The sequence below is a fragment of the Crinia signifera genome, chromosome 1 (genome assembly GCF_055691185.1).
Source record: "Crinia signifera chromosome 1, ASM5569118v1, whole genome shotgun sequence".
Classification (NCBI taxonomy): Eukaryota; Metazoa; Chordata; class Amphibia; order Anura; family Myobatrachidae; genus Crinia; species Crinia signifera.
Genome location: NC_139217.1, coordinates 464,366,632 through 464,392,483, shown reverse-complemented (window position 1 = coordinate 464,392,483; position 25,852 = coordinate 464,366,632). Strand labels below are relative to the sequence as shown.

At 47.6% G+C, this 25,852-nt stretch overlaps 1 protein-coding gene across 2 annotated transcripts in view; it reads left to right on the top strand.

Moving 5' to 3' along the window:
• LOXHD1 (lipoxygenase homology PLAT domains 1) overlaps positions 1–25,852 on the top strand; it is a 188,495-nt gene that overhangs the window by 147,326 nt on the left and 15,317 nt on the right. For both annotated transcript variants that reach the window (XM_083155329.1, XM_083155330.1), the window contains 12 exons: positions 87–191; positions 2,520–2,648; positions 3,512–3,676; positions 4,698–4,879; positions 6,015–6,131; positions 8,028–8,190; positions 10,333–10,487; positions 16,087–16,296; positions 19,926–20,064; positions 24,675–24,883; positions 24,989–25,174; positions 25,302–25,429. In XM_083155329.1, coding sequence (XP_083011455.1) covers positions 87–191; positions 2,520–2,648; positions 3,512–3,676; positions 4,698–4,879; positions 6,015–6,131; positions 8,028–8,190; positions 10,333–10,487; positions 16,087–16,296; positions 19,926–20,064; positions 24,675–24,883; positions 24,989–25,174; positions 25,302–25,429 — 1,888 coding nt within the window. The remainder of the gene's footprint in view (positions 1–86; positions 192–2,519; positions 2,649–3,511; positions 3,677–4,697; positions 4,880–6,014; positions 6,132–8,027; positions 8,191–10,332; positions 10,488–16,086; positions 16,297–19,925; positions 20,065–24,674; positions 24,884–24,988; positions 25,175–25,301; positions 25,430–25,852) is intronic.

The window sequence follows — 25,852 nt, the reverse complement described above, 5'->3', positions numbered from 1 at the left end:
TACCCGCGGGCACCTCTGACTTGGTAATAAGTAACAACAGCCGCAATATACAATCCCATTATTATGTCACGTATTCTGTTTTACAGCCAAATCAACCACGTACACGGTGAGAGTGAAGACCGGAGACAAGAAGAATTCTGGGACAGATGCCAATGTATTTATAATTCTGTACGGGGAGAAAGACGACACTGGTATGATTCAGCAACATTAACAACTGTGTGTGTGTGTGTGTGTGTGTGTGTGTGTGTGTGTGTGTAAAATATATATATTTATTGTAGCTTTGTATTCGCTGTATGCACATTTCCCAGCTGGATGGGTCCTGGCCGTTTCTCTCCATCTGATTGGCTGCATACATGGTAGAGATCTGTCTGGTGGGCGTGTCATCGGTAGTAGGCGGAGTTACTCCGTATGACGTCAAGGAGACATGTTAATTGCAGACAGATCTCCTGCACCCAATATGGGCTAGGTGTTCTGTAACAGGGTCCTCTACCTTCACCAAAATAATGACATCACGCCTAGGGATGTTGCCTTTGATGCTGGGAAGCAGACTACTGCCCTCAGCATCCTACAGGCACCCCGGACGGTGCCGCGCAATCCTCAGTCACAGAGGCCAGGAAATCTCCATCCTATAACAGAGGTCCCTGACCTCTTCTTACCCTCTAAATTGCACCCCCCCCCCCCCCGCCCCCCCCCTGCCACCCCCAAACTATGTAGCCAATGACTGGAATGTTTAGCAGGTCCCCTCCACTCCCCCCAAATATCAGCAACTCTCATTCAACGAACCCCTTATGCAGATATTTTAGATCATCAAAGAAAGTACAAAGCAAAATATAACATTTGCTTACAAAGAAGACTAAACTACATTGGTTACTTGTGTAATATCTGGGCGCCCGATTTTTTTGATTGGGTCGGAAAAATCGCATCCATTGCATTGCATGCGATTTGGTTGCATGCGATGCGATCGACGCAATTTTCCATTGGATTCAATGTTAAATGGTCCCTGTTCCTACCACCACTATCCAAGTGGGCATGGAGTTGATTTTATATAGCGCAGCGTGCCCTGCTAGGGGACGCGGAATACATTTTAAGTAATCCGCGTCCCCTCGTGGGGCTCGCTGCGCTCACCACGCTATATAAAATCTACTCCATGCTCACTTGGATAGTGGGGGTAGGAACAGGGACCATTTAATATTGAATCCTATGGAAAATCGCGTCAATCGCATGTGATTTGGTTGCATGCGATGCGATGCGATTTTCCCGAAAATCGCGTCGCATCTGACTGTATGCCTTAAGTTAAGGCATACAATCAAACACATTGGGCGCCCAGATATTACACAAGTACCCTCCATTGTACAGGTTGAGTATCCCTTATCCGAAATGCTCGGGGCCAGGAGAATTTCAGATAAGGGATTTTTCCGGTTTTTGGAATATATTTTTTTAACATACTTACCTGGTCCCCCCGATGGTCCCCCGGCGTCCACGGCATCCCCCGGGACCGTCGAAGACTCTGAAGAAGATCCTGAAGGCTGCCGTGGAAATCGGGTTACTTGGTAAGTATGAAAAAAGGGGCGGGGGGAACAACAAAAAATATCGAAATATTAAAAAAAAAACACTCCGGATACGAAAGACTCGACCTGTACTAAAATGTCATTATTTATTACCAGTTATGTAGATAGTGCACACATATTTTACAGCACTGTTCAGAGAACCGTTACATGTGAACAACTTAAATAGCGCTCGGTTTATGAAATAAAAAGTAACTTAGAACACTGCTGCAAACAGGTGATGAATGGGAGAAGAACAAATTGACATAAAAATATATCAATGAAACAATAAATCAAGTATAGGAATATATGAAATACAGTACAGAAGTTGTGCGTCATAATATATCAGATGTAATTGTATAGTCATACGGATGTTATACTGTTATATACACAGTCCCCGCAGTCTGGAGCGGGGAATATATATCGTACAGTATATCATATTGGCTTTAAGTAGCTGGTGGAATCTGCAGGGAACACAATATTCTGCTGAACGCTTGATTCTGCCGACCACGAATCCATCAGGAGACAATAAGTTCATCACCCCCAGACACCTGCGGTAATGAAGAGAGAATTCCGCAGCGTCCTATGATTTGTATCTCACGGTGGGGTTGGGATTCCTCCTTCTCCCAGTATATAAAGCTTTATATTACTATGCACATCATCCTGATATACACATTAGCCGAATCATAAAGGAGTAGATTCTAATAATAGATTTACTGCATTTGGATTTTAAAGCCTGAAATACCGTTGTTATTATTATTTCACTAATGACGGCTTCTGGAATATACTTACATTTTGAGCTGTGACAGTTTTTAGTCCACAAACTCTCCACCCTACCCACAGTCCCTATCTGCACCTGTGACACCTACCCGTATGGTTCTACCTTCATTACTTATGGTACTGATTAGTTACCGCTACGTTAGGCTGGAGGCTGGTGATTGGCTGACCTGGAATGACATCACATCTTACTCTTAGGTTTCATGAACCTGAAAGCGTCAAAGACCAACAAGAACAAGTTTGAGCGGGGAAAGACCGACATCTTCACGGTGGAGGCTGTGGATATCGGGCCTCTGCAGAAGATTAAAATAGGGCATGACAACAAAGGTAACTTTATACGTCTGTATAGCACAACAACGGACATATAATGCTGACACTCATTACTACCTGTTACACAACGATGGGCAACTTGCCGTAGTCCTAATGACCCGGGTATATGAGGGCAGGTCTGTCACATAGGAGTACACAGGAGATGACTGGGGGTCTCTGTCCTACATTCCAAGACCGGATTTTGCTCGATGTTATTATTTATCGTTAGGGTTTCCGAGCAGCATTGCCCCTTCCTCTGTCGCACATGCCCCGGGCACAGGGTCCATTTGGCATTCTATGAAAGTGTACGTTAGGGGCTGATTCAGGCCGTTCATTCGGGTCCAAATTCGTCCCTTCCCCGATTCAGATCAGCTTGTTCGGGTGCAAACGGCTTTGGCGACTTTCACACTCTCCGAGCCAATCGCTCCGAGGAGCGGAGGAAAGGGGGCGGGCAAAGGAATGCCCAGCGTCCCCATGAAAACACTGTATTAGTGTACACATCTCCTCGCATGCTAGCGACGGGAATTAAGGGGGGAAGGCAACGCGCTGCTTTTACATCTGTGAAACCCGCAATATCGCTCTACAATCGTTCTCATTGTCGCATTCTGTGTTCCTGCTGCTCTGAATGAAATGTATCCCAGTATACAGTACGAGAAATGTTTTACACCCAGCTCAGAGCCCTAGAAAATGCAAGGTTTTGTTTTTTTGTATTACGGGTCTGAAAGCTGACTTCTTGCCCTTTTCCCAACAGCGTTTGGATACAACAGGTCTGGTGAGGTTATGAAATAAGGCAGATAACAGATATAGGCAGGGGGACTGTCTTCCAGAAACGCTGCTGTCCTGTTGCATCTAGATGACCCTTTTGTGGCTTCTCATTCCAGGCAGCTCCGCCGGGTGGTTCCTGGACTGGGTGGAAGTGGACGCCCCGTCCCTTGGAGAGCGCGTGAAGTTCCCTTGTGGTCGCTGGTTGGATAAAAAAGAAGACGACGGAACCATTGAAAGATACCTGTTCCCATCAGAATTACAGACCGAGCAGTATACCCCATGTGTGTACACTGAGTGTATCCCACCTCACTGCAGACACAAAGGCCTTTATTTACTAAGATGGGATGTTGCTATGGGCAACCAATCAGAGCTATCTATTATCTTCTAGAAGGTGCTATATAAATAAGACGTCGATTCTGGTTGGTTGCTATTGGTAACGTCCTATCATTAATAGAACTGGCATCTTAGTAGAGCACTGGGAAATCCTTCGGCGTTGTATTACGCTGCCGTTGTGCGTAATGTGTGTTTGGTGTTGGATACATCTTGGGTTCAGGAACCGCTAATGTGGGTGTAAAAAACCCGAAACTGTTGTGTTTTAGGGGGAGATTTATCAAAAGCTCGGACAGAGATGTTGTAGAAAGAGATAAAGTACCAACCAATCAGCTGCTAACTGCCACTTTTCAAAAGGAGGGGCAGATGTAGTAAGCCTGGAGAAGTGTTAAAGTGGAAGGTGATCATGCACCAGCCAATCAGCTCCTATCAGCCAAGTTACAGGCTGGGTTTGAAAATTGAAATATGACAGGTAGGAGCTGATTGGCTGTTGCGTTATCACCGTCCACTTTATCACTTCTCCGGGCCTGTAACATGGCGGCTAGGAGCTGATTGGTCGTTACTTTATCTCTCTCCAATATTTGATAAATCTAGTCCTTAGGACCCAAAAAACGAATATATATGCCCATGAAAGAGCAGCAGTAGCCCCTGTACTGTGCAGTCAGGCCGGTTCTACCATTAGGCAACTGTCCAGGGTGCCGGGATCTGCGGGGCGCCACCAAACCTGCCTATCACCCAATTACTTACGTCTATGATGAAGACATCCTCGCTGTACTTACTGCAGGTGTCCGCTGTGGAACTGCTAAGATGCCACTGCCACACTTTACTTGAGGGTCTGGAAAGTGGGTATTGTGGGGGGTTGGGGGTGAAGTCAGTAGGTTGAGGCTTTGCCTAGGGTGCTGAGAAGCCGTACACCGCCCATGTGCCCAGGAAGCGAGAGTATACCAATGACATTTATTTATATCTCCCCAGTTGTGCCCTACGAGATCACGGTTTACACCAGTGATGTGTTTGGAGCTGGGACAGACGCTGACGTCTTCATCGTTCTGTACGGGAGAGACGGAGTGTGCACTCAGCAGAAATCGCTGTGCGTGAACAAGCGCGAGCGCAGGATGTACTTCGAGAGGAATTCTGTTGACCAGTTCATAGTGGAGGTAACATTACTACGGAGGGCAACATAATCTGTCTCCAAACCCCTTGTGTGTTGTGCAGCGCTGGGGATGGGAGGGGCCTGTGGCACGCCGCGTCACAGCTGTACTAAGTGTGCATAGCAAATAACAAGATATATATCAGGCTGCATTTAGGAAATCACAGACCTAGAGGCTGTTAGCACCTTGTGGAATATCAGCACACAGCAGAAAGCCCCCATTATGCTGCCCCCATAAACTCTGATTAATACAGCGGTGGTGTGTGATTCTGCATGGTAAGTATGTAAGGAGATGTAAGATACACTGCGATACCCAACCACCACAGCAAATAGTATGCAGATCATCACGGACTGTGATACATGGGCAGGGTCCGGCACAGTGCCAGCTCAGCGATGCTACATTGCAGGAACAAATCTTACTGAAATCCCAGAGTAATTGTATACAGATTGTGACAACTGTATAAAAAATCATTTTAAAAATGTTTCATTACTTTCTATTAGTACAAAATTAAGATGTTTTCTTGACATACACGATAGATAGATTTTTAGATATATTTAGTAAATAGATTAGATAGATAGATTAGATAGATAGATTTTTAGATAGATAGATAGATAGATTTTAGTTGATTTGATAGATTTAGTAGATAGATTAGATAGATAGATAGATTTTTAGATATATTTGATAGATTTAGTAGATAGATTTGATAGATAGATTTGGTAGATAAATAAAGATTATTGGTGCCTTATCCCCACGAGTCAATGGAGTCAAATTTACCAACCAATCAGATTCTATCTGTTATTTTCAAGACGGTGCTAAATAAATAATAAGTAGAATCTGATTGGTTGCTATGGGCAACAAAGAGTGGAGGCTCCAGAGGAGGGACTGCAGACAGTTCAAAATTCAAATAGGGGAGCCCCACCAACTGTCATCGAGTCAGTCTTGACTGGCAGTTGGTTCCATCCATTGAGTCTGTGGCAATACAATACGACCCGGGTTGACATTCCATCTGTGCCAGAACAGTTACAGAGCCCCAGTGCCAGCCTCGTCTCCGGTTTCTGTACCCAGACGCTGCCCGCCCACCACCCTCAGCCTGACCCACATACACGTGGCTCCCTCACTCGTCTCTCCTTCTATTCTGCAGCTGGAGGACATCGGCGACATCATAGAGAAGATCCGCATTGGGCACAATGACAAAGGCATGAACGCCGGCTGGCACCTGGACAGAGTGGAGATCCGCAGACTTCTACCCAATGGGAAGGTAGGTGGCCTCTGTAAAAGGTCTCTCTATGTGGGAACAGTCTATGGGGGATTTTTATCAAAGCTTAGAGAGATAGTGGGGAGAGATAAAGTACCAACCATCCAACCCCCAACTATCACGTTTTAAACCCTGTAGCATGGCACTTAGTCATTACCCTACCATCTGTAAAAAAAAGACAGTTAGGAGCTTATCTGTACTTTATTCCTCTCCACTTCCAAGGTTTGATCCCTCTAGACTACCTTTATGTTTCAACAAATATTAAGCGAGCTACTAACCCGGTGATGGCTAACCTTGACACTCCAGCTGTTGTTGAACTACACATCCCAGCATGCCCTGCATCAGTATTAGCATGGCCAAATAGTAAAACTGTAGCCGGGCATGCTGGGATGTGTAGTTCAACAGCAGCTGGAGCGTCAAGGTTAGCCATCACTGTACTAACCTATACATGACGGCTTTTGGAATGTATACTACAGTCATATATTATTTATTTATACACATGCTGATACCGTGTTATAACAGTGGCGTAGTTCACCAAACCCCTAATAATTAAGGTACAGTCCTCACTTTGGCCCTTATTCTGATTGATGCGGATATTCCCGAATTCTTACGGTGCGGTCCGCACGCCACGCTGTGCTGCCGCGTGCGGCCATCGTCCGTAGAAACGCCCACGTGTCCTCCGCATTCGGACGGACTCACTCTTTAAGAACAGGGCGTGTTTACGGACGACATACAAACCATGCGTGTGCGGGGGAAACACTCAGATTCTGCACGGTATTACAGAGTATGCACGGGAATACCGCATCCGAACGGATGGCAAGCGGTCCGTCCGCACGGAAGCGGTGTATTTACGCAAAACTACCCACTATTATGTCTATTCTGCAATACATCACATGACCCACTTATTCAATTACCTATCCTCATAAAAAAATGTTTATTTGGAATTGGAATCAATTATATGCCAATATATCCTTACAACCATGCCTAACACATGCATTGCACACATTAACCCTTACAGCAATTGAAGTGCAATGGTTTCAATTAAAGCACTGACAAGCGTCCTATTAGTGAGTAATGAGTAAAGGAGTCGATTGTATTGGGTTCAGGTGTTAATGCTTGTAGTCATTAGGCGTTCCGTTCGCCTACCGCAAGACCGAGTGGTTTCCGCAAAGCAATACTTGACTTATGGACACCGCACATTTCTATCGGTTTTGTTCGCGTGCATTCGGAGTGCTATCCGAATGCACGCCCCCCAACATAAGTGTACTCCCCCGTGTCCGCCCATGTTTCCTCCCAGTTTTGCCCACTTTTAAACTACGCCCATGTGTCATTCCGCATGACGCCCATAATACGCCCATATTTCCAGACTGATTGCGGTGCACAGTTTTGTACGGGATTTGGCCGAACAGGTACGGAGTCAATGCGTGGCACATGCGCGTTGCGTTCTCCACGCATGCGCAGACGCCGTAAAGACGCTATCCGAAAGTATGCAGAAAAGTACGCATCAATCAGAATAAGGGCCTTTAAGAGCGGCGTCAATTGTTCCTCAAATGACCTGTTCTGCCAGCTGTGCGTCCTGAGTGCCAGGTTTGCTGGCACAGGTAGGTACAGCCAGATACTTGGCACTGTACTGTCATCTTGCAGGCAGTTGGTTGGACTGAAAAGGTCCATACACACTGAGCGATTCTGGGGGTGGACTGCTTCCCATAGTAGGACTGTCACCTGTTCAGCCCCAACTGCCAATGTCTTCAGCCAGCAACTTCCATGTGTTTGAAAAATGACAGTTGGGGGCTGATCGGCTGGTGTACCATTTCTCGCACACAAAGAGTTTCATCGCTCATTGGCCTCGTTGTTTGATTTTTAGCTGACTGTCCCTTCTCTTCGTTGAATGCGTCCCAGGGTTCCCAGACCGTCACCTTCCCGTGCGAGCGGTGGCTGGCCAAATCCGAGGACGACGGAGAAACCGTCCGTGAACTGGTGCCCTCAGACATCTTCACGGAGAAGCTGATGAAGGATGGCACTCTGAAACAGGTGGAAATGGAAGTGGAGGACCCTCTGGAGAGTAAGAAAGAACGATCTGTAACCCTCCCCCACACACACACACACACACACCCTCTCTCTTCCCCCAAGTCCGTTCCCTAGGAGTTGGTCACTGGCTGCCTCTCGCTGAGTGAGTTCATGCATCGTAGGCTGGATGACGAGCACCGTAGAGATGCCTCATTGGAGCTGAATGTACAACACATTACCCCTTTTATAGAATAGATTTCTTTCAGAGTCAACTGCTGGAGCACTAAAGGGACCTCATATATCTCAATCCTAAGCGGTGTCAGGAGGCCGGAGCTGTAAATTACCAATTTAGCGGACGACGAGAGGTTTTATTGCATCTGTGCGGCTTTCTCATGCTAATGTAATGCGACCGTCTCTCCCCGGCTGCAGGGGATCACCAGAACCGTGCCGCTGCCCGTTCCCACCTGCTCCGATCCAGACGCCGCAGCTGCTGGCAATTTCCTAGTGATCTGCAGAGACTGGAGGCAGCCGCTCTGATTTATACTGGGAGACGGGTCAGGGGCCACCAGACGCAGCCGGGGACAATAGGAGACGTGTCAGGGGCCACCAGGCGCAGCCGGGGACAATAGCCATGCTAATGTGCTGCAGTCATGTATATTAACCTTTGCTGCCAGGAGGACTGTGCGCCAAAGTTAGGGTTTAGCCTGGGGTCCCTTTGGGCGACAATAATATCAATATATCTACCCGGCAGTTGTCAGTGTTATGGCGGCACATGTTCTGGTAGCGCAGGCACCATGGTTATCATGTGTGTGGAGTTTGTATGTTTCCTGGATTTCTTCCCTCACTCCAGGAAGTCGCGGGGAGGGTGGGGGGGGGGGGTGTCTATGTCGAAATGCACACCCCATAATTGTACAGTGGCCCCTTGCAAGGCTCGCGACACTCAAGTGTTATTCCCCGGAAGGTGACACTAAAGTGCTCAGTGACAGGAGTTGGGTGTTCCCTTGTGACATGGCTCCTGTCACTGTGGAAACCTGCACCTCCAGGACTCCTTGAGTGATGAAAACAGGGGGTCCAGGTTGTGAGGCCACACCCCCTGTCCATGAAGTCACACCCCTTTTTGCCCGCATTTCTGCCTAAACCAAGTGTCAACTGAAGCAGGGAAGCCGCTGACTCTGATTGGATAATTGCTGGCTGCATTTTTCTGACCCCCTCCATTAGCTTCTGGTTGGGGCAGGCTGGGGGGGGGTTCCAAGTGGGAGGAGCATGCTCAGTTGGATGAGCCAGTTGGCTGGTTAGAAAGGGGGGAGGGCAGTGGGTGGAGAAGGGGGAGGCACAGGGGAGGGATTATCTTGTCTTGTCTCTTCCCTGTATATGTAGTGAGTTCTCTCTTTGTATGTGTGTATGTATGTGTAACAGTGTAATTCCAGATGCAGTAAGACATCACTTTGTGACACAAAACCAAATAATGCTGCTACTCTCTCCAGACGTAGGAGCACATGGTTTTACCTTGTAAATGATTGCCGCTTTAAAAACCGTCTGAGATTAGCCGGTATCCTTCCGTCCTTGGCAAGCATGTTACACAGCGGGTGTGGATAAGTTGGTCACCAGAAAGTTGTTAGTCAGTCATTAAGCCGACACTATTAGTTCTTTATGCAGGAAGGTCGACATAAGTCTAGGGCGATGTGGGTTAGGTCGACAGGGTCATTAGGTCAACATGGGTAAGGTCGGCAGTAAAAAAGTAGACTTTTTTAAAATTATTATTATTTTTTTATTTTTTTTTACCCTTTTGTCGACACATTAAACATAAACACTAAAATGTACCACTGCGTCCCCTCGCATGGCTCGCTGCGCTCGGCACACTATTTTATTCTCCCACCACGCCCTAGTGGATGGTAGGGCATGAAATACCGCCTGTCGGCACATGTTGTGTCAACATAAACACCGAAATGTACCACCGTGTACCCTCACATTTTGGGCACGGTGCCTAATGACCTATGTCAACCTACTGACCCTGTCGACCTAACCCATGTCGACATAATGACCCTGTCGACCTAAAGTCTTGTCGACCTTACTGCATGTCGACCTATCTGCATGTCGACCTAGTGGTGTCGACCTACTTGGTGGTGACCCAATGACGGTATCCCTACACATCTGACTGCTCTTACACCATGTCTCCTATCTGCGTTCTGTATTACAGCTCACACATACAGCATATCCGTATTCACCGGTGACATCTATGGTGCCGGGACTGATGCTAACGTCTTCCTCACCATCTATGGAGACCTCGGAGACACGGGCGAGAGGAAGCTCAGCAAATCAGAGACCAACTCCAACAAGTTTGAGAGAGGACAGGTGCGTTTGGTCCCCTGCCTCCATATTGATACATACCCCTTATGCTATATTGGGCATTATTATCTTATTGATGGGATGAAATACATCAGGGTCTTCTGTCCGGGTGTGGTATATGGTCCCGACTGGCCGGACTCAGACAGCGGGGCAAGCGCAACAAAGCCCCTTGTGGGCTCGCTACGCTCGCCACCTATTCTATTCTTCCTCTATGGGGTCGTGGACCCCCACGAGGGAGAATAGCCGGTGGCCGTCGGGACCTCGAGTGTGAAAAAAGAATATTTGAAACGAAATTACCTTAGCCGAAGTCGATTTTCCTTCCTAAGGACGTGTTCAGCTTGCCGCATGTGACGCTTTTACTGCAACCTCATTGGCGTGCTTGTTTGGCCCCAGTTGGGCCTTATGTGAATCCCAGTAAAATTGCTTTGATCGAGCATTTACATGTGGTTGCCAGGTGACCACTGTCACGTATCTTATGGCCACGCCAGGGCTAATGAATTCTGGAATAGTTTCTGCTTTGATTTATGGGTCATGGTTGTGATATCTCAGTGTAAAACGGCACCTATTTTACTTAAATTCGTTTTTTTACTTTATTTAAGAAATGGTTCCCCCCACATGCCCACCAGACACCATTGGTCTTCCTCATAAGCCCATAGGACCACTTGACCCGTTTACTGCAATCATAAATCCCATCATGCCTTTAACATTACACCCAGGGCCGGTGCTAGGGTGTTCAGCGCCCTCCTGCAAACTATAACTTTGCGCCCTCCCATATTTTACAAAAAGACAGCAAGTACCGAATGCAGACCCTGAAAAAAATGTCTGTAGTGTTAGTGTCACACCATGTGCCCAGTAGCAGCAGTGCAATAACAAAACATGTTGGTGCCCTGTGCCAGAAAAAGAATTGGGTCCCCCCACACAATAACACACACAGTAAAGACAGAGACAGTGCGCGCCTAAGGCGCGCGCCCAAAATTTTGGCTTTGGCTTTGTGGGAAAGGAGCGTGGCCACATAATAGTTCCAATTCACCTTGCACAATATATCAATGTGTCTTTTATTCACATTACACCACAAATGAGTGCTACATATGCAAATTGTGCCAGCTAGAGCTCCTTATGCACACTGCGTTAGGTAGAGCCTTAAACACACTGCACCAAGTAAAACACAGCACCAGGATTAAGCACACTGTAATGCCCATTACACATTATGTCGCACACTGTAATGTCCATAACACATTATGTCGCACTCCGCAATGCCTTTAACATATTATGCCATACACCGTAATGCTTATTACACATACCACTCAACATAATGCCCATTACACATTATGCCACACACCGTAATGCCTATTAGGCATTATACCACACACTGTAATGCAATTACATATTATACCCCACAACATAATGCCCATTACACATTATGCCACACACCGAAAAGCCTATTACATATTATGCCACATAAGTTCTGCTTACCTACATGCTCATTGCCAAGGGTTTTTTGCTCAATGCAAGGGATTACTTGCTCCTTCACATGGGTTATATGCTCCTTTCCAGGGGCTTCACTGCCATGGAGGGATTACATGCTTGTTGCCATGGCGGTCTACATGCTTGTTGCAGGGGATTGCATGCTTGTTGCAGGGGGATTTGCATTGCCTGGGGATGCAGGCGCTCAGCATGCCAGCACTTCTGGGTAGTGCTAGGCACCCTGATAGAGGTGATGGAGGCCCTCAAATGTCTCTCTCCTTTATGGTGGCAGCCGTTTTTGGAGGGGCTCAGGGTCTCTGTACGAGGACTGTACTGTTTATCTTGGCTCTGGAGGCTGTTTCATTTAATCGGCAGCAGTCAGGCGGCTAGGGATTCAGCAAGGGATAGCCAGAGGAGGGAAGCGCCTCTCTGACTTGGCAAATATGTGTGTATGTATATATATATATCTATATCTAGATAGATAGATATATCTATTTATATATCTATATCTATAGATAAATATATATATATATAGATAAATATATATAGATATATATATTTATATATATATATCTATATATATAGATATATCTCTATATATATATATATATATATATATATTGATATATATATAAATAAATGTGAGTATATATATATTGCCGGCACTCAGCTCCAAACTTGTCAAAGGGCCCCGTGCCCTCGGTAAAGACCCTTGCAGGGTCAAATATAAACAGTGGATGGCCGCGGCACTGGGGACTTCAATAAATAAAACAGATAGGCAGGCTTGATCTGTGACATTTCAGCCTTTAATACAGGCTTTTCTCACATGTAAGCTGTTTGAGAAAAGTCCCCAGTGCCGCGGCCATCCACTGTTTATATATATATATATATATATATATATATATTGGATACAAAAACAGCATTAGCACTGGTCCCATTCTAGCAGCCGCTGCTCCCCATAGAAGGGCAGCCAGCACATTCAGCCTGGAAATCAACTCCCAGGACCCACGGTCCCTGGATGCAGCAGGGAGGATAGGGGACGGAGGAAGTAAGGGACCTGAGACAGCCAGGTGAGCAGCTGCAGCGGGAACTACAGCCGACGGACGGAGCGGTGGGATATGACACAGGGGGCGGGGAGGAGAGCGGATGGTGGGACATGACACAGGGGAGTGGGGAGGAGAGAGGACGGTGCGGAGGGACCTTACACAAGGGGAGCGGGGAGGAGAGAGAGAGAGGACGGAAGGACCTGACACTGAGCCTCAGCCGCGCTTCATGATGCCTGCCCTGCGCTGCAAGCTGTCACGACTAGCTTGTCAGGCACAGCGTAAGCAGGCAGCAGGATAGCAAAAGCAGGGAGCGCCTCTCCAGGTTGGCGCCTCCCTGCTTTGCATCCTGTGCTGAGCGGCTAGCGCCGGCCCTGATTACACCCACATGCCATCGGAGGTCCCCCCATGTTCATCATACTATTCAACTTGTCCCTTGCATGTGTCAGACATCAGCACCTGCCCATTACATGTATATCAGATCCCTCACATTCCATCAGACCTCCCAAAATGTCCTTACATGCCATTAGATGCGGGGAGGTCTGATGGCATGTACGGTGCATTGTGGGTATTTTGATGGCTGATGGGCATATAAATACACCCATTAGGTGTTCTCTGTGCCCATTAGTGCAACCCCCCCCCCCCCCATGCCTTCTGTTTGCCCATCACAGGTTCCCCCATGTCTTTAATATGCCTGTCAGAAATTACCCCAGGTTCCTTAAATGCCAATTAAAGATTCCCACATACCCCTTATATGTCTATAAAATGTCACAGCATGCTTCTTATATGCCCATCAGATGCCCCCAATACCCCTAATATGCACATAAAATGTACCCCGTATATGCGTATTAAATGCCCTTCAATGTGAAATATTTGTAATTGTAATGGAAATGTATCAAACCTTCCAAAGAGTGGAGAATTCTCCATAACTACTAATCAGCACCTAGTTAGCACAGTCTATACAACGATAACTAGAAGCTTATTGTCCACCATGGGAAACTTCTCCACCAAGGCACCACACATGACTGGGGCTGCCATAACTTTGAAAGAAAAATTCCGGACTCCCCCTATTGGTGGACAGGTGAAATTACATCCAGCCCTGAGTTCTTTTTATGGTTTGAACCTGGGGAATATATACTGTGTACATAACAGTGGCAAACGCAAGATTTTTAGAGGGGGGGTTTCCAAATGTAATCCAAAATCTCCCACTATGCAGGGCATTGGAGTAAGTATGTGAGTCTGGGGGGAGTGCTAACAGGCAGCCCCAAAAATTGGTCTTTTTAAACACTGGATACTGTATAGAATACAGTATTGATATTTAACAGTACAGATGGTCTATGGCAGGGGTGGCCAAACCGGTCCTCGAGAGCTACCAACGGTCCACGTTTTCCAGGTTACCTAGCTGGTGCACAGCTGTAGTCATTACTAACTGTTATATTTTAAAACATGCTGCATTCATTTCTACTATAGATCCACAGGTTGCCTGGAAATCATGCACCGTTGGTAGATCTTGAGGACAGGTTTGGCCCAGTGGCGTAACTACAGCACCGCAGCCCCCGCGGTCGCGGGGAGGCGCTGGGTAAGTGCGGGCGCCGGGGGGCTGCGGTGCTATCGTAATGCCCCATCCCCCGCAGCGTTACCTATATTCGCTGCGGCGGTCCCGGCTCCCCTGGCTTCATTCTGCTATTGCGACGGGCTACCATAAAATGTCCGCCCCCATATAGCAGCCAGTTCTTTGAAACTGTCTGCTGTATGGGGGCGGCCATTTTGTGATGGTCCGTGTTTCATATCAGAATGAAGCCAGGATGGGAGCCGGGACCAGCGCAGCGAATACAGGTAAGTATGCGGGGGATGGGGGGTTGGGGGGGCATCGGCGTCCGGAGTGGTGGTGGGGTGAGGGGGCGCGTGTTTTATTATCGGCGGGGGGGCGCCAAAATTATAGTTACGCTGCTGGTTTGGCCACCCCTGGTCTATGGCATAGGCTGTTTCTAACATTTAAATAAGATAAGTGGTCAGGAAAAAGTTAAACATCATAATAAATAAATCACAAACATAATGTACTGCATTTTCTGAGCTCACAATCTCCCACCACATGGTAAGGCTCCTGTCTCTTCCTCCTGGCAGCTGCTCTCTGGTCCAATGTGATGTTTGAGGGCTCAGAGCCACACATAGGGCGGTATTCAATGTGAATACCGGCGAGGTGCAGCGAATCCTGTTTAGGATTCGCTGCACATTTGCCACGTTCCGGAGCCTCCCCGGCTCCGGTATTCAACGAGTCAGGGGCTCGCTGCCCCTGACCGGCGAATATGAACTCCTGCGGCGAACGCCGCAGGGAGCCTGAGGACGGTGGCAGGCAGGGAGATGGAAGTCTCTCTTCCTGCCCTAGAGCATATGTGGGGGGGAGGTGGGCTCCCCGGGTGCCAGGCAGCACAGGCTGCCCCCCGGGGGTGCCAGCAGGGGACCGGGGTGATCGTGCATATGTAACGATCGGGTGCAGTGAATATATGAATATCTAATGAGCGGCTCGGCTCCGGCGCCCCCTGCTGGCTGCTGTGTAAAAAAAAAAAAAAAAAGTTTTTTTTAAATTAAATATATATTCATGTGCTTACAGCACATGAATAAAAATAGCATGCCCCTCCTCAGAATAAAATTCCTGATTTTTTTACACCAAATGTAAAAAACAAAACACTTTATTTTAAAAGTTCACATTCCACTTCTCCATAAAAAGATAGCGATTGCTACTCGGTGAATCATGGCGAAAAAAACCTTCAAATGTATTCGCCATCTGGTCATTGAATAGGGTGATTCACCGTTTTAGTCAGAAATTCGCCAAACAGCACAAAATCGCCATAAAAACCTGGCGAATCAGCCTCATTGAATACCGCCCATACAGTAAATGTGGTAGAAGAAGCATGTGCAGCAGCTCCGCTCTGTCCCTTACACTGCATGATGTGGTGGCAGCTCCACCGATCATATTATATACCAGTGCTATTGTTGTCACACTTTAAAGCACTTGCCAAGAGGAGGGGGGTTTCCGGGCAACCAGAACCACCCCCAGCGTTTGCCTATGCATAATGATGTTATTTCATCACCTGTAGGTGGACAAGTTTAACATTGAAGCTGTGGACCTTGGCACCCTCTACAAGATTAAGATCCGTCACGATAACACCATGCTGAACGCAGACTGGTACCTGGAGCGGGTGGAGATCCTGAACGAGGTGACAGAGGAGACTTACCTCTTTCTCTGTGAGCGCTGGCTCTCCACCAAGAAGGAAGACAAGAGGATTGAGAGGATTCTGTTTGAAAAGGTCGGTGGCCTGGGGACAGTGAGGTCCTGATTCCCACCCGCACGTAATGCCCATGTTCAAAGAGGTCAGAGATTTTGTTGGCATTGTCACAGAGCACGGGGTGTGTACACACAAAGCCATAGATGGGATTGAGACGTATCAGAAGTGATGGCGTACATTACTGGGCAGTGTCTGTTCAAGCCTCTTGCCGATAGTCAAGGGTCCGGCTATAAGGAGTGCATAGGGTGCGGCTGCTATGGGCCTCGGCTTTCTCCATGTGCCGGCCCTCCCCCTGCACCCAGTTATTCTACCTGCTGTCTCTGTCTCTCTGTCCTCGCCTCCTGCTGGCATCATTGACCGAGTACTGAGAGGCGGAGCAGGAAAGGAGAGGTGAAGAGAGCATCTCGGTGCCTTACAGTGTATATACAGCATCTCTGTGCTTCACATCAGTGTATATACAGCATCTCTATGCCTCACATCAGTGTATATACAGCATCTCTATGCCACACGTCAGTGTATATACAGCATCTATCTATGCCACAGGTCAGTGTATATACAGCATCTCTATGCCTCGCATCAGTGTATATACAGCATCTCTGTGCTTCACATCAGTGTATATACAGCATCTCTGTGCTTCACATCAGTGTATATACAGCATCTCTATGCCTCACAGTGTATATACAGCATCTCTGTGCTTCACATCAGTGTATATACAGCATCTCTGTGCTTCACATCAGTGTATATACAGCATCTCTGTGCCTCACATCAGTGTAGATACAGCACCTTGATGCCTCTAATCAGTGTATATACAGCATCTCTGTGCCTCACATCAGTGTATATACAGCATCTCTGTGCCTCACATCAGTGTAGATACAGCATCTATATACCTCGCATCAGTGTATATACAGCATCTCTATGCCTCACATCAGTGTATATACAGCATCTCTATGCCTCACATCAGTGTATATACAGCATCTCTATGCCTTGCATAAGTGTATATATAGCATCCCTATGCCTCGCATCAGTGTATATACAGCATCTCTATGCCTCGCATAAGTGTATATACAGCATCTCTATGCCTCACATCAGTGTATATACAGCATCTATATATGCCTCGCATCAGTGTATATACAGCATCTATATATGCCATGCATCAGTGTATATACAGCATCTATATATGCCTCACATCAGTGTATATACAGCATCTATATATGCCTCGCATCAGTGTATACACAGCATCACCATGCCTCACATCAGTGTATATACAGCATCTCTATGCCTCGCATAAGTGTATATACAGCATCTATATATGCCTCGCATCAGTGTATATACAGCATCTATATATGCCTCGCATCAGTGTATATACAGCATCTCTATGCCTCGCATAAGTGTATATACAGCATCTATATATGCCTTGCATCAGTGTATATACAGCATCTATATATGCCTCGCATCAGTGTATATACAGCATCTCTATGCCTCGCATCAGTGTACATACAGCATCTATATGCCTCACATCAGTGTAAATACAGCATCTCTGTGCCTCACATCAGTGTAGATACAGCACCTTGATGCCTCTAATCAGTGTATATACAGCATCTCTGTGCCTCACATCAGTGTATATACAGCATCTCTGTGCCTCACATCAGTGTAGATACAGCATCTATATACCTCGCATCAGTGTATATACAGCATCTCTATGCCTCACATCAGTGTATATACAGCATCTCTATGCCTCACATCAGTGTATATACAGCATCTCTATGCCTTGCATCAGTGTATATATAGCATCCCTATGCCTCGCATCAGTGTATATACAGCATCTCTATGCCTCGCATAAGTGTATATACAGCATCTATATATGCCTCGCATCAGTGTATATACAGCATCTATATATGCCTCACATCAGTGTATATACAGCATCTATATATGCCTCGCATCAGTGTATATACAGCATGTCTATGCCTCGCATAAGTGTATATACAGCATCTATATATGCCTCGCATCAGTGTATATACAGCATCTATATATGCCTCGCATCAGTGTATATACAGCATCTCTATGCCTCGCATCAGTGTATATACAGCATCTATATGCCTCCCATCAGTGTATATACAGCATCTTTATGCCTCGCATCAGTGTACATACAGCATCTCTATGCCTCACATCAGTGTATATACAGCATCTCTATACCTCACATCACTGTGTATACAGCATCTCAATGCCTCGCATCAGTGTATATACAGCATCTATATATGCCTCGCATCAGTGTAAATACAGCATCTATATATGCCTCTAATTAGTGTATATACCGCATCTCTATGCCTCGCATCAGTGTATATATATATAGCATCTCTATGCCTCGCATAAGTGTATATACAGCATCTCTATGCCTCGTATCAGTGTACATACAGCATCTATATATACCTCACAGTGTATATACAGCATCTCTGTGCCTCACATCAGTGTATATACAGCATCTATCTATGCCACTAATCAGTGTATATACAGCATCTCTATGCCTCGTATCAGTGTATATATAGCATCTATCTATGCCACTAATCAGTGTATATACAGCATCTCTATGCCTCGTATCAGTGTATATATAGCATCTATCTATGCCACTAATCAGTGTATATACAGCATCTCTATGCCTCGCATCAGTGTATATACAGCATATCTATGCCTCTAATCAGTGTATATACAGCATCTATCTATGCCACTAATCAGTGTATATACAGCATCTCTATGCCTCGCATCAGTGTATATACAGCATATCTATGCCTCTAATCAGTGTATATACAGCATCTATCTATGCCACTAATCAGTGTATATACAGCATCTCTATGCCTCGCATCAGTGTATATACAGCATCTCTTTGCCTCGCATCAGTGTATACACAGCATCTCTATGCCTCGCATCAGTGTACATACAGCATCTATCTATGAGGCATAATCAGTGTATATACAGCATCTCTATGCCTCGCATCAGTGTATATATATATAGCATCTCTATGCCTCGCATCAGTGTATATATATATAGCATCTCTATGCCTCGCATCAGTGTATATACAGCATCTCTATGCCACGTATCAGTGTATATACAGCATCTCTATGAGTAGGGGAACGCATTCTCCCCGGTAGGGGATAGCCTCAGGTTATTTCGGGAGAGGGAGTAGGGGAACGCATTCTCCCCGGTAGGGGATAGCCGCAGGTGACTTCGGGAGAGGGAGTAGGAGAACGCATTCTCCCCGGTAGGGTATAGCCTCAGGCTATTTCGGGCGAGGCAGTAGGGGAACGCATTCTCCCCGGTAGGGGATAGCCTTAGGTTACTTCGGGAGAGGGAGCAGGGGAACGCATTCTCCCCGGTAGGGGACAGGAAAAATGAAGTGCTCATTGCAAAGTGCCATACTAGTGCACAGGTGTGTCCCAACAAGGGACCAGGCAAGAGCAGGATCACATCGCACATTGTGCTTCAGGCAGCTGGAGGACCAGGTGACAGCCCATCGCCTACTGGGGCCCTTTATAGGGAGAATGAGCAACTACACTGATCTCAGCCAAAAGGCAGTAATTGTATAACAGAACAAGGTGTCGGTACGTCGTTGCTGGTACAGAGATGCTCCCATGTCTTTCCTGTTATGTGTCTTTCAGGAATATGATGGAGAGCGGACTAGTCTGGGCAGCTCATCGAAAAGTTTTTGGGGTTCCTCTCTGAGTCTGAGGAGTCAGGATAACAATGCTAATGTGAAGAGGAAAAGCAGCCTGGATGGATCCTTACAGGAGGGGCAATGTAAGTGTCAGCCTGCTGTACCATAGAGGAGAACCTACTATATCTCAGCCTGCTCTACCTACTGTCACTGTAACATTACAGGAGGGGCAATGTGAGTCTCAGCCTGCGCTTCCTACTATCACTGTAACATTACAGGAGGGGCAATGTGAGTCTCAGCCTGCTCTTCCTACTGTCACTGTAACATTACAGGAGGGGCAATGTGAGTCTCAGCCTGCGCTTCCTACTATCACTGTAACATTACAGGAGGGGCAATGTGAGTCTCAGCCTGCTCTACCTACGGTCACTGTAACATTACAGGAGGGGCAATGTAAGTCTCAGCCTGCTCTACCTACTGTCACTGTAACATTACAGGAGTGGCATTGTAAGTCTCAGCCTGCTCTACCTACTGTCACTGTAACATTACAGGAGGGGCAATGTAAGTCTCAGCCTGCTCTACCTACTGTCAGTGTAACATTACAGGAGGGGCAATGTAAGTTTCAGCCTGCTCTACCTACTGTCACTGTAACATTACTGGAGGGGCAATGTGAGTCTCAGCCTGCGCTTCCTACTATCACTGTAACATTACAGGAGGGGCAATGTGAGTCTCAGCCTGCTCTACCTACGGTCACTGTAACATTACAGGAGGGGCAATGTAAGTCTCAGCCTGCTCTACCTACTGTCACTGTAACATTACAGGAGTGGCATTGTAAGTCTCAGCCTGCTCTACCTACTGTCACTGTAACATTACAGGAGGGGCAATGTAAGTTTCAGCCTGCTCTACCTACTGTCACTGTAACATTACTGGAGGGGCAATGTGAGTCTCAGCCTGCGCTTCCTACTATCACTGTAACATTACAGGAGGGGCAATGTGAGTCTCAGCCTGCTCTACCTACGGTCACTGTAACATTACAGGAGGGGCAATGTAAGTCTCAGCCTGCTCTACCTACTGTCACTGTAACATTACAGGAGGGGCAATGTAAGTCTCAGCCTGCTCTACCTACTGTCACTGTAACATTACAGGAGGGGCAATGTAAGTTTCAGCCTGCTCTACCTACTGTCACTGTAACATTACAGGAGGGGCAATGTGAGTCTCAGCCTGCTCTTCCTACTGTCACTGTAACATTACAGGAGGGGCAATGTAAGTCTCAGCCTGCTCTGCCTACTGTCACTGTAACATTACAGGAGGGGCAATGTGAGTCTCAGCCTGCTCTTCCTACTGTCACTGTAACATTACAGGAGGGGCAATGTAAGTCTCAGCCTGCTCTGCCTACTGTCACTGTAACATTACAGGAGGGCAGGGCGGTCTTTCCCATTGGGCACGATGGGCAGTTGCCCGGGGGCCCTAGGACCCCCCGGCCCAGCCCAATGGGAAAGATGGTGGCCGGGGTCCGGGAATCCGCTCACCCTCGCTGGGGGATCCGGGCAGGGGGATCAGGGCGGTGGCGGTAGCTAGAAGCCTGATTCGGCGAAGCTCTATTTGCCGGCGGGGCGGGAAGCGCTGTTGCATTTGAATAGACTGGCCGGACGCTGATTGGCTGAATTCAGAAAATCAGCATCCGGCCAGTCTTTGAAAAGGCAACAGCGCTTCCCACCCCGCCGGCAAATAGCGCTTCACCTCCTAGCTAGCAGTGAATTTAATTTCGGGGGTCCGTGTGCCGGGGTTCTGATCACCCTCACTGGGTGATCCGGCAGGGGGATCAGGGCATCGGTGGCGGTAGCTAGGAGCCCGAAGCGGCGAAGCGCTATTTGCCGGCAGGGGGGGCGAGAAGCGCTGCTGCATTTAAAATGACTGGCTGAATGCTGATTGGCTGAATTCAGCCAATCAGCATCCGGCCAGTCTTTTCAAATTCAACAGCGCTTCCCGCCCCCGCCGACAAATAGTGCTTCGCCGCTTCGGGCTCCTAGCTACCGCCACCGCCGCCCTGATCCCCTTCCCCAGCGAGGATGGTCGGATCCCCGCCACCCGGCCACCATCTTTCCCATTAGCGCTATTTGCCGGTGGGGCGGGAAGCGCTGTTGCATTTGAAAAGACTGGCCGAACGCTGATTGGCTGAATTCAGCCAATCAGCGTCTGGCCAGTCTTTTCAAATGCAACAGCGCTTCCCGCCCCGCCAGTTAATAGCGCTTTGCCACTTCAGGGCAGGCTCCTAGCTACCGCCGCTGCCCTGATCCCGCTGCCCGGATCCCCCAGCGAAGATGATCGGATCCCCGGCCGCCGGAAGCTGACTGGCTGCCGCACGGAGCCAGAGAGGTGAGGGTTGGGGAGGTGACTGTGGGCTCCTGGGCAAACTAATTTGGGGGGGGGGGGGTCCAGTGAACTAGGTTGCCCAGGGGCCCTTCCTAATGTTAAGACGGCCCTGCAGGAGGGGCAATGTGAGTCTCAGCCTGCTCTTCCTACTGTCACTGTAACATTACAGGAGGGGCAATGTAAGTCTCAGCCTGCTCTACCTACTGTCACTGTAACATTACAGGAGGGCCAATGTAAGTCTCAGCCTGCTCTACCTACTGTCACTGTAACATTACGGGAGTGGCAATGTAAGTCTCAGCCTGCTCTTCCTACTGTCACTGTAACATTACAGGAGGGGCAATGTAAGTCTCAGCCTGCTCTTCCTACTGTCACTGTAACATTACAGGAGGGGCAATGTAAGTCTCAGTCTGCTGTACCTACTGTGACTGTAACATAGAGGAGAACCTACTATAGCTCAGCCTGCTCTACCTTCTGTCACTGTAACATAGAGGAGAACCTACTATATCTCAGCCTGCTCTACCTACTGTCACTGTAACATAGAGGAGAACCTACTATAGCTCAGCCTGCTCTACCTACTGTCACTATAACATAGAGGAGAACCTACTATAGCTCAGCCTGCTCTACCTACTGTCACTGTAACATAGAGGAGAACCTACTATAGCTCAGCCTGCTCTACCTACTGTCACTGTTACATAGAGGAGAATCTACTATATCTCAGCCTGCTCTACCTACTGTCACTGTAACATAGAGGAGAATCTACTATATCTCAGCCGGCTAGGTGTGGTATAGGGTTCCGACAGTCGGGATCCCGACAGTCATTAGCCCAATGTCTGGATCCCGACTGCCCGGACTCAGACAGCATGGTGAGCGCAACAAAGCCCCTTGCGGGCTCACTGCACTCGCCACGCTGCGGGCATGGTGGCTCGCTATGCTTGCGACCTATTCTATTCTCCCTTTATGGGGGTCGTGGCTTTTTCCATGTTGACCTTTTTCCATGTCAACCTAATTTATGTCGACCTTCTTTTGATGTGTCAACCTTTTGACTGTCGATCTAACAACGTGTACCCTAAATCATTAATATTGCTGTACATACAAAGTGCCCACGCCGTGGTCCACCCATCCCCCTTCCCTCCGCTCCACCCTGGCTCTCCCATCCCTTTTGTATGATCCATGGGGCCAGCACAGTGATAGCTCCCAGCGGCCTATAGTACAATATGTGAGATTTTAGAAAGTTGAAGGACTGTCCAGGTGATTCAGGTGCAGTGCCATGCTGCCAGTATATCCCCCCAGTGCCATGCCAGTATATCCCCCCAGTGCCATGCCAGTATATCCCCCCAGTGCCATGCCAGTATATCCCCCCAGTGCCATGCCAGTATATCCCCCCAGTGCCATGCCAGTATATCCCCCCAGTGCTATGCCAGTATATCCCCCCCGTGCCATGCCAGTATATCCCCCCCAGTGCCATGCCAGTATATCCCCCAGTGCCATGCCAGTATATCCCCCAGTGCCATGCCAGTATATCCCCCCAGTGCCATGCCAATATATCTCCCCCCCCCCAGTGCCAGTATATCCCCCCAGTGCTATGCCAGGCAGTATATCCCCCCCAGTGCCATGCCAATATATCCCCCCAGTGCCATGCCAGTATATCCCCCAGTGCCATGCCAGTATATCTTCCCCAGTGCCATGCCAGTATATCCCCCCAGTGCCATGCCAGTATATACCACCGTGCCATGCCAGTATATCCCCCCAGTGCCATGCCAGTATATTTCCCCAGTGCCATGCCAGTATATCCCCCCAGTGCCATGCCAGTATATCCCCCCAGTGCCATGCCATCACAATATTTGCTGCCTGCACCTGATATCATGTACTCTTCTGGTGAGGTAAGTTTCTTCCTGTACTTTTTTATTTAAACCATTCTCTGTTACTGCCCACATCAGAATCTCTGCACTTTTCTCCTGTGTCAGCCTTTTGCTTTTTTCCCCTCTGTGCCCACCTCTCTTCCCTTCTCTGTCCCAGACTCTCTGCCGATTTTCTTTCAGTGCCAGCCTTTCTGACCTGCCTCTGTCTGCGACAACCTTTTTGCTAATCTTATGCGTGCTTCTGTACCTAAGGTGCCAATTATACAATCAAAAAAATATGGAAACCCCCTTTTAAAAATCCTGCGTTTGCCACTGATAATAGCATTGGAGTTTATCTCGTACACACAGTAGCTATACATAGATTTTCAGATAGCTATATCTGATTCTTATATTACAATATGATTTGCAGGAAAACATTTATATGTGACTTTATTAGTATTAATATTTCTGTAGATGATCTTCCCCTGTCTGTAAAATAGAAATTTGTGCCCTAAGAGTTCAAAACAGTAACCGTATTCTTCCAGTGATCCCATACCATGTGACCATCACCACGGGCCAGGAGCGGGACGGCGGCACCGAAAGCCGCGCTTACGTCATCATCATGGGCCCGCAGAAGATCAAGACTACCCGACTATGGCTGGACCTCCCGAAGGGGAAGAAAGGCTTCGCTCCGGGCTCCGTAGAGAAGTTCTCAGTGGTGGGATTGGACGTGGGCGAGATTAAGAGGATGGAGGTGAGATAACTCTTCCTAGGCCGATTTATCTAAGGTTCCTGGCATCCTCTGCGAAGGTCTGAGCATCCTACCTAAATCTAACGTCTTCGACTCGTGTTTTCCCAGTTGGGACACGACGGAGCCACTCCCGAGAGCTGCTGGCTGGTGGAAGAAATACAACTCAATGTGCCTACAAAGGGGGTTATGTACACATTCGTGTGCAAATGCTGGTTTGCCAAAGACCGAGGTGATGGCCTTACCTCGCGGATCTTCAATATGCTGGACGCGAGTGCCATTACTATTGGCCAAAAGGTACGGTATGCACCGGCAAGCCATTGACTCTTCAGCCGTGTCATTTGTTATCGGAAAATACGAATGTGAATGCCCTCCATTGTAGGAAAGGGGAACCCCAAGTTAATATCCTTTGATCATGTTGCAGATTCTCTATGAAGTCACAGTGGTCACCGGAGATGTTCCCAATGGCGGAACTGATGCCAATATATATATGACGTGCTACGGGGCTGGCGGAAGCGCAGAGGAAATACTATTGCCAAAATGTGGAGACCGGTAAGTATCTCAGGGCATTTACTAAGAAAATCGTATTGCTGAGTGTGGTTATTGGATGGGATAATGGCTCCATAGTATTAACATAGAAGCATCGAATGTAACATAGTAACATAGTAATTAAGGCTGAAAGAAGACATTAGTCCATCGACCTGTCTGACTTGTAACCACTGACGTGAGTAAGTCATATCTATAGGATTCCCTTAGTGGCCAGAATGTATCCCATTTTGATGTAAATTCATTACCAGTAGTTGCTGTAACCACCCCACCGGCAATGAGTTCCAGAATGTTACTGCTCTAATGGTGAAGAATCCTCTTCTTAATACAGTACGGAATTTCTGTTCCCCGAGCCTCAGTAAATGCCGCGTGTCCTAAGTATAGGCCTGGTAGTGACCAATCATCTCCCAGTTCCATATGATTCCCAAT